General features: G+C 42.9%; 1 protein-coding gene across 2 annotated transcripts; it reads left to right on the plus strand.

Annotated features, from left to right (window-relative positions):
• The first annotated feature begins 2916 nt into the window (after positions 1–2916).
• On the plus strand, positions 2917–10714 carry LOC109530297 (polypyrimidine tract-binding protein 2-like). Of its 2 annotated transcripts, none has more exons than XM_019893902.1 (14): positions 2917–3035; positions 4355–4382; positions 4865–4925; positions 5160–5332; positions 5641–5781; positions 5910–6065; positions 6160–6270; positions 6372–6579; positions 6735–6850; positions 8223–8256; positions 8797–8889; positions 9000–9216; positions 9355–9432; positions 9528–10714. In XM_019893902.1, exons 1-14 carry the CDS (start codon positions 3028–3030, stop codon positions 9655–9657), a joined length of 1554 nt encoding a protein of 517 aa, XP_019749461.1. In that variant the 5' UTR covers positions 2917–3027; the 3' UTR covers positions 9658–10714. The 2 variants fall into 2 exon arrangements, with proteins under 2 accessions (XP_019749461.1, XP_019749462.1); XM_019893903.1 differs by having other exon boundaries at positions 6372–6567.
• The last annotated feature ends 6175 nt before the right edge of the window (positions 10715–16889 follow it).

Here is a 16889-nt window from a genome sequence, read left to right on the forward strand (position 1 = left end):
AAGAAAAAATATCACCCTTGGGTTGGGATATAAATTAAATTGGGGAGGCTTAGATGCTTTGCAATTGAAGGGGCTGATTCTATCTTTCCCCTTAAGATACTTGACAGAAAAACAACAGTCGAGAGCTCGACACAAATCTTTTTGTGCGGGTGACTTCCTAACATTTCCTTTTAAATTGAATTACGTCCCAGCAATTTTTCATTTTTTTTTTTGTAAATCGTGGATGAAGAATAATTTTCGGTATTGAAGGAAATGTTTCAACTCCCTCACCTCATCCCACTACTTGCCCAATGCCAGTGGAATTATTTTTGGCAGCCTTCAGTTTTACCCTTCGCATTTCATTAACGCATGGCACCGCTGCAGAATCCAAACCTTCAATTAGCGGTTGCACTGATGATTTCTCAATTGGCATTTGGAGACACCTGCAAGAAAGCACACAGAAACACTTTTAATGTTTATAAATGAGCTCTTAGTGCATAAATGTGTGTGTGTGCACTCGTGCTCGCCTCCATGTGTTGCTCATGGAGCGGGGGGGGACTCCCCTCTAGACTAGTACCGATACCGTAGAGCATATAAGACTGACATGTTGGCAAAGGAGGAGCCCCCATGGCTACATATTACCGACTAGTCATAAACAGCTGATGTTGAAATATATCCGACAAATATGGAATACTTCTCATCACCTAATGTAAAATGCTTTTCAATCTTTTGTCTTATTAGCTGGCTTTTATTTTCAGTGGTTACCTTAGAAACACCAAAGAACAGAGTGAAGGCTGTATGATGAAATGTTAAATGAAAAAAAAAACCCTAAACATGTACCTTGTGAATAATATCTTTTCATGCAATATTATTCTAATTCTAATTTGGTCGAGCGGGTTGGGTTGGTTGTGAAAATAGAGCCCCCGGTGTTCATGACCTCCAGATGTCATCCAATGGTTGCCATGATTTTTTTGTTTTTGATTAGTTTGACTGGTTCCTTTCGTGTCATGTTTCTGGTTAAGTTTGTAATATTCCTGTGGGTGTATATTGTTGTCAATCAGTAGTTTCGCCCAGTCTCATTAGCTTACTTACTCCCCCCTCCTGTGTCACAACATTTAGTTTGTTCTCTTGTCTTGTCTTCCCCTGCTGTGTCTTTTCTGTTAATTAGTCAGAGTGTATTTCGCTCCCCTCTGCCCGTACAGTGCTTATTAGTTTGTTTTGTTTTGGTGTGTCTTGTCATGCCAAGTTATGTCATGTCATGTCAACTTGCCGATATAAGATTCAACAGTTGTCATGTTTCTTGCCGCTTCATGAGTTACTCCTGAGTATTTTAGAACAATAAAGCCCGCCAGCAAAAGCCCTTAAGCCACACTGGGTGTTGTGCTCCTGAATTCAACGAAAAAAACGTGAAATTAATTTAAACGTAATGCACAAGTATTGTAATTAAAATCCATTACCACACTGTGCATCCTATGCAGAATATAGAACTACTTTAGTCAAGTGTGAGAATGATGGGATTTCTCGTAATACCTTGGGGGTGCCTTGGATGCAGAGTACCATGGATATCGAGTGCTTTTTAATCAGTAATGAAATACTGCTTGTTTGTGGTGACTCAAAAGCTTTTTCCTGAAGCATATTCCCCCTCCTATTCTAACCACATTGTTTGTTTGCATATCGCATTTGATGGGCTTATTTTGTCCCTTTTTCTTGTTATTAATGCCATTATGCCATACAGGGCTTCAGCCCACTGTTATTTCCTGAAAAGCGAGCAGGACTGATAAACGGCAGTGATTTGCCGTTTGACAGAGTGTTTGACAGTTTTCTTATTTCCCTAGCTCAGAGGGCCCCTCATCAGCTAATTTCAACATGGCAGCCTCAGAAGCTGAAGTCTTCAGGGAAATGTCATTTTTAATTAAATCCCAGGTCCTTTAAGATAAGCAGTTGGTGTTAATTTCACCCAGGGCGTGACGTTGTCAGGAGCCCAGGAGCATGACGTCTGTCTGTCAAGATTAATCATCATGCATAAACTGTCTGGGTTTTTTTTCCTGTCTGATCCTTTCCCAGTAAACAGGAGTTCCTTACTTCCTTCCCAACAAATATTTCCAACCAAATGACATGAATGACAAAGGGAATATCCAGCAATGCTTTTCTGAACCCCTTATCCTCAAAAGAGTCGCAGGGGTACGAGAGCCAGCTGGGTTCACGCTGAACTTGTCGCCAGCCAATTGCAGGTGACCATGGGAACTGATTAATGGCAATACATTCTGTACAGTACATGTTAATAATATCTTTTTTTCCAGGGACTTAAAAGGTTCCACTTCACGGAGTAACATTGCGAGTAACATTGCGAAATTGATGACTCAAAACAGTAGAGTGCAGCAGCAAAACTAGTGAATTTGAATTTTCCTGGTCTTTGGGACACTTGGTGAAGAAAAGTTGATGCACGTAATATACTTGCATTTTTTTAAATACCAGTTTTAAATAAAATAGCAATGTAATGTAAAACAACATCAGAAAAGCATAGTGAAAGAAAATGTAAAATAATAAATAAGATGGTATCCTAAGGTGACTGAATGTTGGGACAGGCTGAGTTTGTATGTGAATACACGAGTGAGATAAATTTCACCAAGTTTAGTGTTGTTTAATAAGCAGACATAACACATTCAATATGGCGGACGCGCTGACGTGACCGAACTACACGTTCAAGGCGGAGGCCAAGCTTGTGCAATACAACTTCACCCATGTGACATAATTCAACCAATCAAATTCAGATAAGCGCGTAAGGCAAACAAAAATGTATATTGTGGATAGCTCAAATTCAGAATCACAAAAACATCTGTTTCACATGCTTTTTAAAAAATAAAATTTCTGCCATTTTTTTTCTGTGTTACTCAAAATCTTCGTGCATTTTCGTCCATTTCCGCTTGACTTCGTCACTGTGGGGGGACGAACACCGCCTCCATTTTGGTCTCGTGTGTATGTTTGTGCACCCTTGATGTAAACTGGAGGTACAGAAGGATACAACGCAGAGGCATTATATATACAGAAATGGACGGGTAATGTTCTGTCATATTCGTACTAAATTTGACTGAGTGGGCAAATGCGTATTTGCGTATTTGGTGGAGTGAGCAATTACAGCGTTTAACGGGTTTCCATAGCCACGCGCCGCTGCCTGCCAATCTTATGGGGGACGTGCCTCTCATTCTTGTTAAGTCGCTTTGTGATCTATATTTATATCAATTATGAGTGTAGGCCGGGTGCATTGAATGCAGTCGAATACTTGATTGACGTTGAACCACCTTCTGTGCCAATGAAGGAAGGTTCCCACTGGTCACCTTTTGTATTTAGCTTGTATCTAACGTTAGCGCACATAGCCCGATTGGCTGCCTACTCATTGGACCTCATTTAGTTAATTATCTAACATCCTTGAACCATGCATGCGTTCCATTATAGCCTAGAACTATAATTACCCGTGAAGGGTAACGTTGTCAAGTGGAAAGCTATTCTTAAACTTTTCTAAATGCGTCATAACAACTATCGAAAGCTTCACCACACGGAAACGTAAACCATGTAGTTTACAATAACATGTAGGGCCCCTGCAAGGTGTAAATATGCTTAAATGTACACCGCCGTGTGCATGTATATTACAAGTGTTATTATACAGCTCTCAATTTCATCATCACCTTTGAGAGTCACGTGGGCGGTTTCAGCTGCATCTGATGTACATTCTTAGCATTTATTGTAGTACTGCACGATGTGCATTGAAGCAGGTTGTGATCAGCGATGAACACCAATGACATTCTTAGCGAAACAAATCAAGCGAGTTACCGTTGGGTTCATAAATTTGGGGACGTTGACACAGTTCTCCTGTTTTGGGCTGTAAACGCCACCACGATGGATTTGAAACCAACAAGTAAGGTGAACAGTTGTCGGACTTTCAACAGTTGTGGAAACCATTCTAAATATGCCTCCCCCTTGAGAAGGTGCCACTGGGACAAATTACCAATTATAAATCGAACCCTCACTTTTTATTACGATGTAATGCTTTGTCCAGACACTGAGGATCAAACCCTCTGGCTTTGTGATTTGGGGAAAATCTGTAAAGATAAGTTAAAATGGTTCTAACTAATTGCTAATATCTGCTTGGAATACATCTCTGTATTATCTCTCTATAACATATGTGGGAATGCATGCCATATGAAACAAAGCACTCCACCGCTCCACTGTTGATGCTGTTTGTGAACTGAAGCATCGCGATCTGAAACAAGACAGACGGCAATATAATCGTGCTCGCAAACTGAACTGAGGTTCCACTGCACATCAACTATTTGTTTTGCAAGTCTTTTGATCGAATGAGGAATTCTTTCTCTTTCAGGATCGGCGACGTTGCAGTTGGAGTGAAGGTGCGTTGACACGGTTGCGTCTTACGCTTTCTTACCGCACCTCATCATCATTTTAGATCTTGTATCATGACTGCAATGTAATGTTTAATATATCGCGACCTTTTTGTCATGTCTTAATATTCCTTGGTTTAATCAAGAAAAAGAATTGACATTTCTGACATTTCTAGTAATGTGTTATTGGTCACTGCAGCAGAGTCTGTAAGAAAGAACCAAGTAGTCTCGAAAGAACTACATTTTGTGACAGAAGTACAGTTCACGTTTTATGGAGAAATGAGTAGGCGTGTAGCTATGGTGCAGTCGACTTGGTTTTTGGCTCCCCCCTCACCCACGTGTCTTTATCACCCACTGTTTGTTTTCTCAAATGATTCTCTCAAATGTTGTTTGATGAAATGATCGTGCGCTTCCACTTTAGTAATCTGTGCCCAACAGACTGACCGTATTTGTCCCCCACCTCCTCTTTTTTTTTGTGTGTGTGTATGTAGAGAGGATCAGATGAGCTGAGTCTGTACAACAGTCCCAACTCTGGCCTGAGCAGTATGAGCGGTGAGTTTTTGCTGACCGCTCCTGAAAAGGGAACGCATAATGAAGCACCTCAAACAAATAGGAAGAGTCAGGTTTGATTTGTTTTTTTAAACAATAGGCCGCATGTCTTATGTCCAAGTAGCCGCTTAAAAATTTGGAGCGTCCTTTTCGCTCGCCATTATGACGTACACATTGTCCCATAGAATAATACATTTGCAATCGTTTTCTTTATTTTTTTTATTTTTTTTTTTTAAGATGGAAGTTCCAGTGGCAGTGACAGTAAAAAGCTGAGGGTGGAGGAGGCGCCGCCATCGCGTGTGCTTCACATCAGAAAGTTGCCCAACGAAGCCTCAGAGACCGAAATCATTGCTCTTGGCTTACCTTTCGGAAAAGTCACCAATATCCTTACGCTGAAGGGAAAGAACCAAGTGAGTGGGGGAAAAAAAAAATGTCTGTTTGACACCATTTCACGTTTGTGTGATTTTATTTTTAAATTATTATTATTATTATTATTTCAATTTTATTTATTTTTGCACTTTTGCCTATTTTAACAATCTGAAATTGGTTAAAATTTAAGTCCATTAAAACCCAAGAAACATCAGTGTAAAATGTACAAAAAATAAAAAAAGAACGCAATGGACCTTATGATACGGATATTTATTTTTACCCTATTATTATGACTTTGCATCTGTATTTTTATTGATTTATTTTTACATTTTATATCCTTTTCTTCCAGGCTTTTTTGGAGATGGGCACCGAGGATGCCGCCGTCACGATGGTGAACTACTACACCACCGTCAATCCTCACATTCGCAACGTCCCCGTCTTTATTCAATACTCGAATCACAAGGAGCTCAAAACCGATGCTGGCAATCAGGTTCGTGGTGTCGGCAGAATGAAGTGAACTGATAAAAAAACGAGTCGGAATCAAATGTTCTTGTCACAGTTGATTGTTTGACCTCTTTGCGGGTCGGGTGGGAACTGAAACTTTGTCTTTGGCTGCAGCGGACCCAGGCGGTGCTGCAGGCGGTTTCAGCCGTTCAGTCCGGCGGCTCGCCTGCCGCGGATGTCCAGGAAATCCTCGCCAGCGCCTCCAGTCCAGTGCTGCGGATCATCATCGACAATATGTTCTACCCGGTAACGCTGGATGTGCTACAACAGGTCTGAATTGTCGAATGTACAAAAGGATTGGCCGGCGTCTCCCGAGTGCTACTTTTCAGATGGTAGTTCCTTTTTTTTTTTTTTTTGGTGCCAGATTTTTTCCAAGTTTGGCACCGTCATGAAGATCATCACGTTCACCAAGAACAACCAGTTCCAGGCCCTTTTGCAGTTCAGCGAACCTGTCAATGCGCAGCAGGCCAAACTGGTGAGAGATGATATGTTCAGCTACCTCGTGTATTCTTGGGTGGACCGCATCTGTTACTCGGGCTTTTGTAATGTCAATCACCGAGGCTTTGACCCCGCCAGGCACTCGACGGTCAGAATATCTACAATGCCTGCTGCACGCTGCGGATCGACTTCTCCAAGCTCGTCAACTTAAACGTCAAGTATAACAACGATAAGAGTCGGGATTACACGCGGCCGGAGCTGCCGGCCGGCGATGGCCAGCCCGCCATGGACCCCGCCGTCGCCGTGGCTCTCAGCAAAGACAACTCCCTCCTCGGTAAGATTCCAGGTAGATACAACTTTTTCCTCTTTTACTCTTCCCTCCTGTCAGCATCTCCGAGACCTCTCGCGAGCCGACGTCAAAGTCACTGTGATTTTTGTTTTCGAGTCGGGCTAACTCGAGGTACACTCGAGAGTTGAAACATTTCTCGATCTTGCCGACAGGAGCCCTGAACCCGCTCAGCGCAGCAGCGGTGGCCGCTGCCGCTGCGGGGAGGGTGGCGCTAGCTGGACAGACGGGGTCCAGCGGGGTGCTCTTGGTCAGCAATCTCAATGAAGAGGTCAGTAACACACAACCCAGATACACACCAGCTCCAGGAACGACTAACTTAACACCGCCCCCTCTTCACTCATAGCTTCTTTATGATGATCGCATTTCCCAGATTGCAAAACGTTGGTTGGTCCTAGACAGCTAGCTCTGGAATTGAGGGGGAAGGATTGTTGCGTGACTTCATGATGTCATTGATTTGGTCGACTGCAGTTATGAACTTTTGACTCTGTTGCTGGGGGGGCAAAACTGTAAGAATTGCAATTCCCGATGAGAAGCTTTGGGTGGAGAGAGAGAGAGAGACAGTTTTTATTTACTCGTCACTGATGATCACAGTGCCGGCAGGATGTTAGCCACTGAGCGGATGAAAGAGAGACAAATTGTCAAGGCTTTGCAGACGTGTTAAGAAGACGGAACAGTCAACTGGTACTCGGGCCTGTGTTTCTTTTTCCGTGATCTCCCTCGCTAGAAGTCTTTGCGTCTTTACGATCCGTTATATCAATTAGGGGAGCAAAAAATAAATTAAAAAAAAAAGGTTTATGACGCGATTGTCAACGTGAAATATGACCCTGTCTCCCTCCCGGACATCAGCTGGTCATCGCTGCGGATGAACGGTTGCGTCATTCAAATTCCAAAATTCGTATCACGGCGAACTTGCGATGCGATTGATCCTGCGCTTGAGTGTTATTTTTGCGCCTCCCCGGACTTCATGTGAACGCCACGGTTTCGCTCCGGCGGCCTTCACATCAACTCTCGCATGTCCCAACAGAATGTCCATTGCATGCCCGCCAAAGCCAATTGTTGCCACTTCTACCGTTTGCACTAATGTTCTGGAATGTTGTTTTTTTAACCCTTTTGCTTTTCCAGGGTGAAATACATTTTGTTGCAATTATATGCTGAATACATTGATCCAAGCCAAACGACCTGCATTCCAGTGTACTGACCTTTTATATATATTTTTTGTCCCTCCCCTCACTTTTTATTTCCCCCCTCAACCCCCCACAATTGACATTCACCTCCTTCTGTTTCCCGACTGTTCCCCTGTCCTCCTTTCCCTTCTCCATGTAACCCTTCTTCCTGGTGTTGGGCGGAGGGGGTGTTTCACCCTTGAAACCAACACTTCCCCCGTCACCACCTCCTCCTACATGACACTGCCCCCCCCCTCCACCACCCCCGACCCCTCTTTTCAAAAACTCGTCATGACTTTTCTCTCCTCCTCCATGACCACCATCTCCATCACTCTCCGGGGGGAGAACACAAAAACACCATCCCTTCTACCTACCTCCGTTCTGGATCGATCTGTCCATCTCTACCTCCGCTCCGCTCCGACTCTTCTACCTCTCTACCTGTCTCACGCTGCTTGTCGCTCTTCTCTCCCTCTAAAGATGGTTACGCCCCAAAGTCTGTTTACCCTCTTCGGTATGTTATCGTTGGCTCTTGCTCTCCTCTCTTTTCTGCTATCTACTCTTTTTTTTTTTTTTTTTCTATTTTCATCCTCTTTATAATTTTTTTTTCATTCCAATTATTAGTCCTTTTTTTAATACCACGTGTGTTTTGTTTGTATTTGCGCAGAATAGAACCTCAAAGCGAGATACCAGTTAATTTGGTTTGGGTTAATGTTTATGATCTGTCACAATTTCATGATAGCAATGCATGGTTAAGCAATATATACTGTATAGAGATATATATTTGCATGTTTATATTTCTTGCCATATGATCAACAGTAACCTAATAACCTATCTATTTAAGAGGCTGTTGTTTCTCTCTTTTTTTTTTTTTTTTAAATATCCTTACCACACACCTCTCTCTGAATCTTCTATAAATTCCATCTGTGTGCTCCTCTCTTCTCTCTTGGTTGATTCTCGTCTAAGATATCCTTGTCTCGACTGCTCTTTTGAATTTGCGTTTTCTGACGGCCCCGCTTTGTGCCCACGCGCGCCCGCTGCGGCTCCCGCTTAGGCGTCTACGGCGATGTCCAGAGGGTGAAAATTCTGTACAATAAGAAAGACAGCGCTCTCATCCAAATGTCAGACGCCAACCAGGCTCAGTTAGGTGAGTGGCGATTCGAATTGAAATCCGTTTTTTTTAGTTTCAAGCGGTAAACTTACTCAAAATGGAGCGGCAGAACCCTCAAAGGTTTTTTTCCTCTCCCCCGTCTCAAGCCATGAGCCACTTGAACGGCCAAAAGATGTATGGGAAAATTATCCGGGCAACCCTGTCCAAACACCAGACGGTGGCACTGCCTCGCGATGGCCTGGACGACCAGGGCCTGACCAAGGACTATGCCAACTCCCCCCTTCATCGCTTCAAGAAACCCGGATCCAAGAACTTCCAAAACATATTCCCACCCTCCGCCACCCTCCACCTCTCCAACATCCCGTAAGTGTCACTGATCAGTTTCTCTTCAAATCTGCATCCGTTTCGGGAACCCCAACAACCAAACTGTTCCGTGTGTCGTCGAGTTACAAAACGGGGTGAAAGTAGAACTGCCGGTCACGTGCCTTGAATCTTTTTCAGGCAAGATGTAACAGAGGACGACCTGCGACTGCTCTTCTCAAACGCCGGCGGCACCGTGAAAGCATTTAAGTTTTTCCAGTATGTTTTTTATCTCTGACATCTCCAGAAGTGACGAAAATCAGCAAAGGGTGCTCGCGTTGACACCGCTGTGGTGTTTTTTTTTTTTTTCTCAGGGATCGCAAAATGGCCCTGATCCAGATGTCAACAGTCGAAGAGTCCGTCCAAGCTTTGATTGACCTTCACAACTACAACATGGGATGCAACCAACACCTACGAGTTTCCTTCTCGAAGTCCACCATTTAAAAAAAGAAAGAAAGAAAACGGGACCCAAAAACCACTCGGTTTTCACGAGCTGTCATCCTTTGAGGGGAAACGTGACCTTTGTCACGTTGGTCAGAAATTGGGGATGTTGCTGTTGACGCTCCTTGGTCAGCTGTCCTCAATACCTCGGGAAGATATTGACAATGATTGTCATCCCGTATGATAGTTTGATGTAGAGCAGCATTTATTTCTTAATTTAGACAAAAAAAAAAAAACAGAAAATACACGTGCCTTATTTAATATGGGCTGTCCACAGCGCACACCTTGATTCATAATACCCCCTCTCGTATGCTGTGTAATCTCATGGATGTACCGTAAAATGTCGTGGGTTTCTTTTGAGCATTGTCGCTGGACGGCCTTTTTTGCGATTTTTCACTTTGGATCGTTTCCACTTTGAGGAGTCACAGCCAGATATAGAAAGAGTGTTTCTGAAATTCCAACGCCGGTCTGCAGCCCACAGGAGAATTTGCTTGGGTCTGAGATTCTTTCCCATGGGCCCCTTCCACATCAAATAATAGTTTTTTTTTTTCTTCCCCTTTAGATTCGGCCTTACTTTTTACTTTGACAGCGTGCTTTTGGTGAAGTATCACAATGTGGCGTTGCATTTTTTCAGGCTGGTTTTCGAACATCCATTGTCCTTTGCAGCGCAGTCCGGCGTGTTTGCCAATGGCATTTATTTGCTTTGAAACTGTTTTTTGGTTACAAAACAGGTTACTTGAGACTTCTACTCAGTTGGACCAAAGTTTCTGTGCCTTAAGTATTCCTGTAAGAAAAAAAAAAAATTGCATTTGTAGAAAACTGTCCTCAGTTTCAAGCATTCCTAAATTTAAGATCCATGGAAACTATTGTCTTGAAATGGTCGATTTAAAAAAAAAAAGATGTATCCTTGTTGCTTTCAGATTGCGTTATTTTCTCAAATTGTAATGGTCTTTCTTAATTCCAATATGTCTCATTTTCGAATTGGAAAAGTTGTTCCAATCATATGAATGCTGATTTGAGTGTCATCTATATTTCGTCTGTAGCATGCTTAATAAAAAAACATTTTCAGCTGTCTCTTTTCTGTCCTGCCCTGTCCTTCAACTCACCGAAAAGTAACTAACTCTCAGTGCCAAATTAAAAAAAAATGAATCTGGCATCCCGTTTCGAGGAACTGCCGTTAATGGCTAAAAGTCAAAGGTCCATTTTAATGGGCTGGCAGTGAATACGTTAATGAGCCAGTGTGACCCTTCTGATTCCACTAATTTGACAGATATATTTTTTTTCCTGGTGGCTTTATCCTGTAACCTGACAATCTAGTTAGAAATCAAGGGAAAATGGCAAGCAGATCCTGCTTTATAAGTTTAAAAGATTTTTTTGGGGGGGGGGGGGATTTATGTAAAGAGGTCTGCAGATGTTACAAACAGAAGAAAGATTTTTTTTTTTAAGTCTAGCATTTTGAATTTTGAACCTGTAATAATAAATTGAATGCTGACATAAAAGGGAAGGATTTTTTTTTTTTTAATGCAGTGGAAAAAAAAAAATGACTGCAGTTGCAACCCCTGCCACCACTCATTAAGTTAAGAGCCGGCCGTAACCTGATTTCCACCCCAACTCCAAAAATGACTCAAAATTGGCCACGGTTGCCCATTCCCGTGTATGCTTCCTGCTCCTGTGATTGATTGGCAATTAATCCAGTTTTTATCCCCACTCCCACCCGAGTTCATCCAGCGATAGGCTCCCCGCTTCCCACTGACCCTGAACACGATAAATGGTGTACAGTATTAAAAAAAACTAAACAAAACATGTATTCATGAATAATTGAAAATATAATCACAATGTCATGGTTCATTTTGCTTTGAATGGACCTTGTGTTTAAAAGCTATCACTGTAGTAGAATTTAATTTGACCATGTCATTACTCCAGTCTGATTTATTCCAAAAACGCTTTCAAATGAAACAAAAAAAAGCATTCTGAGTTTGACTTTACTGGCATGGTGTACCCAAAAAAAAAAAAAAGCATTAATAATAGGATGCTTCACCGCTGCCATTTCAAATGCAGAGATGCCCGGAGGGTGTTTCATGTCTGGAGCCGCGATGATGACAGTTCAGTTCAATTATGAAGTAGGCATGTTCTTAACATCATGGTATGCACAATTACAACATAATTAACGTGTGTGTGCTTGGGTGCATGTGTGTGTGTATAAATATATATGTGTGGTTACCATAGCAACAAGCCTCCCTCTTTGGGTTCTGGTCAGTTTTCAGCGTTTCTTTCAGCCCCCCCCCCTCCACCGCCTCCCTGCATAGAAGCATCCTGCTTCAATGCGTTTTTTTGGGTTTTTTTTTTTTTTTATTTAAACTTACTGACAAATGCCAAGAAGCCTAATGAGCCCGTTTTCCACTTCAATGCATGAAACCACATCACCGGTCCTCGACTGCTCTGTGTGAACATCGCCCAGGCTTCAAAAGGGAATGGGCGTGGCCAAATCAACGTCGCGCCACATAGTTCGTAGACGCACGACACTGCACTGGCGCAACTATCGGTCAAGTTCTTCTTCCGCGCTGCTGGCACGAACACAACAAACCACAAGGGGTGTGAAATGACATGACGCCTTTCTAAGAATGAATCAGAATCATCCAGGTTGAGAGGGTAAAGTAAGTCGATTAATTTTTCAACGGAAGTAGGCATGAGTCGATAGGAAAACTCGTGTGTGTGTGTGTGTGTGTGTGTGTGTGTGTGTGTGTGTGTGGGTGTTGTTATTGTGGTGGGTTGGCCCAAGTGACTTTTAGCACTGATCTCTTCCATTCCCCAACTGTTAACAGGACTCGGCGCAGTCACACCCTGTGTGTAATTTCACTTTCGATTGACTGTATCGATTGCTCAGTCTCGGGTCATTTCGGAGCTCTGATAAACGTTGATGAACGAACGGATTGGGTAGGAGCTTGTCGGTCAAGGTTTGGCCTTTGGAACCGTTGCGTCACGGTTCAAGTAGCGCTGTCGACAAAATAAATTGCAAACGAGTGTTTTTGACATGTGTTTACTCGAATGTAGATGACGACTTTTCAGAATTGTCCAATATTACGTTTATAGCCATCTTGGATATTGCCTGTGTCGTGATACGTCTTACTTAGGGTGCGTAAACTCAAATGATATAAAATATCAGGAAGGGCTTGCGTTGCTATAAATAAAGGGCAATTTGCACTCAAATATCATCCATTTTAAAACACATCATAGGGCATGTTTGCCTTTCTGGGCCATTAATTTTAAGCAGTATAACCTAAGGACCTCAGAAAGAATACATAAAAAAAAAAAAAAAGAATTGATCTCAGCCAATGACATTTTATTCTATTGGTTTAAAATCATAACTGTTTGTAACTGCCAAATAAAAAAAAAATAAAGCCCCAACGTGACCGTCTTCTGTCGCCGTATGCAGCATTTCTAATCGGATCGGCGTATCGTGCGAGGAAATGGAATTCTTTTGCAAAGAAGCTGTTTAAAAAAAACCAAAAAATGTAAACACTGTGTGGCCTAAGCCCGTTCTCAGACTCATTTGACTTTAAGTGTCCTCATGCGAACAAACAACACAAAACGTTACAGATGAGCCGACGTCGAGAATCGGTGCAACGAGGGGAGGGGGTGGGGGGCAGTTCAAGTGGCTTGAGTACCCTGATGGTAGAAAAACGCTTTATAAGTAAAAGTCCATTTACATCCAAGATGCGATTCATTACTTTCAGCCATCTCTCTCTGAAACCCGTCAGTGACCGTATAGGTCGGCAAACATCCCTGCTTCTGTACACACCCGCTACATTGCAACACTTCCACAAGGAAGCCGCTCATTTGAAATGAAAATGCTTCTTCTCCCGACAAATACGTGGCTTGTTCTCATCACCATATGTCAAATTGGCTCCGGCCGCTTACGCAAGCAAGCAATCATACAAGGGCTCCCTCTTCCGCAATTTCCAAAGCGTGAGCTGTGAAAAAGCTGACTTTGGATGCACCTTCCATTACTCTCTTGATCGAATCTTTTACCATACATCTGTATCGCACCAATACGGGCAACCGATGTTGTCTGATTTTGAGATATTTTTTTGGACTACGAATGATACCGTAGCGGAAACTCATAAGGTCCTACAATTCTGAATGATATCAATATTTTGGGTTGATTTTTGCTTCTCGGCCTTTGGACTCTTTGGGTGCACAAAAATGTAATCCCAACTTGTACCTCGAATGCCATTTCCTCTTTGATACTGTCACTTAAAATCGTTTTGATATGCTTACTACTAATAGGACTTGTCACAGATGGGGAAATATCATGGTCATTTCCCAACATTCTAGTGCAATTGGAATGTTATTGCTACCGTTTGTTTTATTTTTTTGTGGTTTTTTTGCCTGAATTTTTACCTTATGACATGGTCATTTAAAACTCCTTCATCTAAAGCGTCGCCGCCGGACACAGAAATGAATAAGAGGCTCAGTGATATTTTCATGTTCCTTCACACACGCACACACACCCTCCCCCAATCTTCTAAAGCCAACACTTTATACAACTTTACAATCTTTATTTTATTTAGGGGCGAGGTGGGGGGGGGGGGCAAGGTGAAGAGCGGGATTTGGCAAAGGCCATAAAAATCCACAGTCGCCCGTTTTTATGTGTCTTACTTCACTGAGGAGTTGAGAAATTTATCGGCGCTGTACGTCACTTTGCTTTTTATGACCTGCATTGATCACTGAGGTGTACAACCATTATCTCGCCGGCTACATTATTTTCCTCATGTTTTTCCAGCTCCCCCACTCCATCGTGACATATGTGAACGGAAGACGAGCCGATCCGCCTTTAGATTTTCCAAAAAGGACAAGCAGCCGTGTTTTTTTTTTTGAACCTGTTGACACAATTCACACTGCATGGGGTGGTTAGTGCTGCACCACATTTTCTCATTGCAAGAGCATGATTGCTCTTGCTAGTTGGAAACAGGAAAATAAATAAACGGGATGCTTCTACGTTCCAAATCAACGTGGCCTCATTCCAAACAAATCAGGCGTTATTGTCACTTTCTGTGCGCCGTTAAGAACAAAACCAAAAGGTAAGTAAGGTTTGCTTTCATCAAAGACTTGACAGAGGAGCTCGGCGAGTCGACTCGGGAAGGCCTCGCTCCCAAGAAGTGCGCGTACATACGTCATCTCTTAATTAAAGCCAAGGCAGTCAAACGGGGAACATTCGCGAGACATCGGCGCTGGCACGCCCCTTTGCACAAACACCATGACATTTATAAAGATATTAAAAGCAAATCTCCCAGATTGCTGTATAAAAAGGTAATTTACAATATTAAAGTGACTTGTATCTATATGCAAATGACTCCCCTTCCTGCAACCTGCTTGAATAATTTATGTAAGAGCTTTATTTGGGAAAATGAGGTGTCTCAAATAATGCTATAAAAGAGACTATTAAGATCCTCACCAGTATTCGTTCTTCTCCCATTTCATTTTTTTTTTCGCCTCCCCCCCTACCCTCTCCCCAGATTTTATTTCATTCAATTACACCGATAGCTTAGCCTTCAGGTAGAGAACTGAGAAGAGCCAACATTCACATGTTATTGCCTTCCTTTGCGAATACTCCCCCATGGGGGCTTCTCATATTTGTTCTTTCCTTTTGCTATCAATTATAGCGGGGCGGAGGTGCAGCAGGCTTCCTCTGGGCTCTGTCAATAGGCATGAATGTCGTTTTTTTTTTGTTTTGTTTGTTCCCCCATTCGCCTTTCTGCCCCCCCCCCGCCCCCCCCCCCGTTTCTTATCATTTCTTACTTTCATCTTATCGGATGTGTTGTGTTGTGTTGTGTTGAATGTCACATCACGTCGCGCATTACAGCCCATCCTTGAACTCGGCTGTGCGTTAGCATGCGTTTCGATTTCCTTGACCGCATCGGTAGATGAGACTCCAAAGGTACATTTACGGTACAAAAAAAAAAAAAAGTGCAAAGAGCTGTTTGATGCGAAATGGATGATGGATCCTTCATCGAGTTGTACAGAAAAGGTCTTTTTGTTTGTTTGTTTGTCTTAATGACTCCATTTTCTGTCTACAAATATAAGTTTCTCCAGGAATCTCTGTCGGGAAAACGCAGACGGTTCTCAGAACTGTTTCAAGCTCCTCATTAAACACAGTTAGCACCGTCCCATGGAAAAAAAAAAAAAAAAAGCAGCACACCTTAATGGCATGAGCAGTTTCAAGATTTCCACCATTAACCGCCACTGATTCAACACACACACTGGTAAATCTAAAATCTACTTTAGTGGATATGAGTCAAATATAATCCAGGAGCACCCGTCCAGCCATCCATCCATCCATCAATTTTTCAGATATTTTTAAATATTTGTGTGGAATATAACTTGTGTGTATTTTGGGTCACTCTAGGCAAAGTCATGACATTTCTGGGCGAAAAGATGACATGATGGCGCGAGTTGCCTTGTGACAAAACCGGCGTCGGAAGCTTGCATCACCACTTGAGGGCACTCTATACAGATAGGCAGGGTGCTTTTCGTCTGCCCCACTCTCGCTTTTCGGAGATTGAGGTTTGCTTCACCGCGCGTCCTTCCTGCTGAGTCTTTCCTTCTGCTCACGTTGATTGAAACCGTTCCAATTTGACTGAAACACTTGCCAGCTTTGACTGGTTGCTGCCGTGCGCCGCCCGAGGCGGCGCAGCCGCTGAACGCGACGGGCAACCTCTGCCGTTATGTACCCGTGCTGTGCTCGGCACACGGACAGCCATTTAAGCATGCATTTAATATGCTCGATATGCAGCGTCAGTTCCACGTCGTAGTACGCTCTTTGTCCTCACTAATCAGACAGCTCTGGAAAACGACATGTTACGAACAAGTCAAAAATGTGTGTTAGTTAGCAACCGCGTGCTCCTAGCACGAGCAGTTACGTTCTACCGGTTAGCCTCAAGTGCTCTACTAGTGGTACTGATTGCCCCCGTGGCAAAATTTACTTCAAAAGTTGACAATCTTCTCCATCATTGTCCACAGATTTTGACACCTAAAATCCCTTTTGAACACTGCAGGGCATAGGACGGCGCAAGGACGACAGCAGCGCGGCATAAGTGTTTGCCATATTTACCGCTGGTTGCTAAGCTACCAAACAGGTAGTAGCCTGGTGTCTGTTCACAGGTGTTTGATTTGAAGTAGAAAAGGTTAAAGTTCAGTGGAGATTACTTGCTTTAGGGTGGGGGGTGAGGGGGTGG

The sequence above is a fragment of the Hippocampus comes genome, unplaced genomic scaffold (assembly GCF_001891065.2).
Source record: "Hippocampus comes isolate QL1 unplaced genomic scaffold, H_comes_QL1_v1.1 scaffold348, whole genome shotgun sequence".
In the NCBI taxonomy this organism is placed as follows: domain Eukaryota; kingdom Metazoa; phylum Chordata; class Actinopteri; order Syngnathiformes; family Syngnathidae; genus Hippocampus; species Hippocampus comes.

Excerpts from the sequence above, each read along its gene's own strand:
- LOC109530297 (XM_019893902.1), top strand. Across the intron at positions 8,890-8,999 it reads CGCCAACCAGGCTCAGTTAG|CCATGAGCCACTTGAACGGC; the intron begins GTGAGTGGCGAT and ends CCCCGTCTCAAG. Across the intron at positions 9,217-9,354 it reads CTCCACCTCTCCAACATCCC|GCAAGATGTAACAGAGGACG; the intron begins GTAAGTGTCACT and ends AATCTTTTTCAG.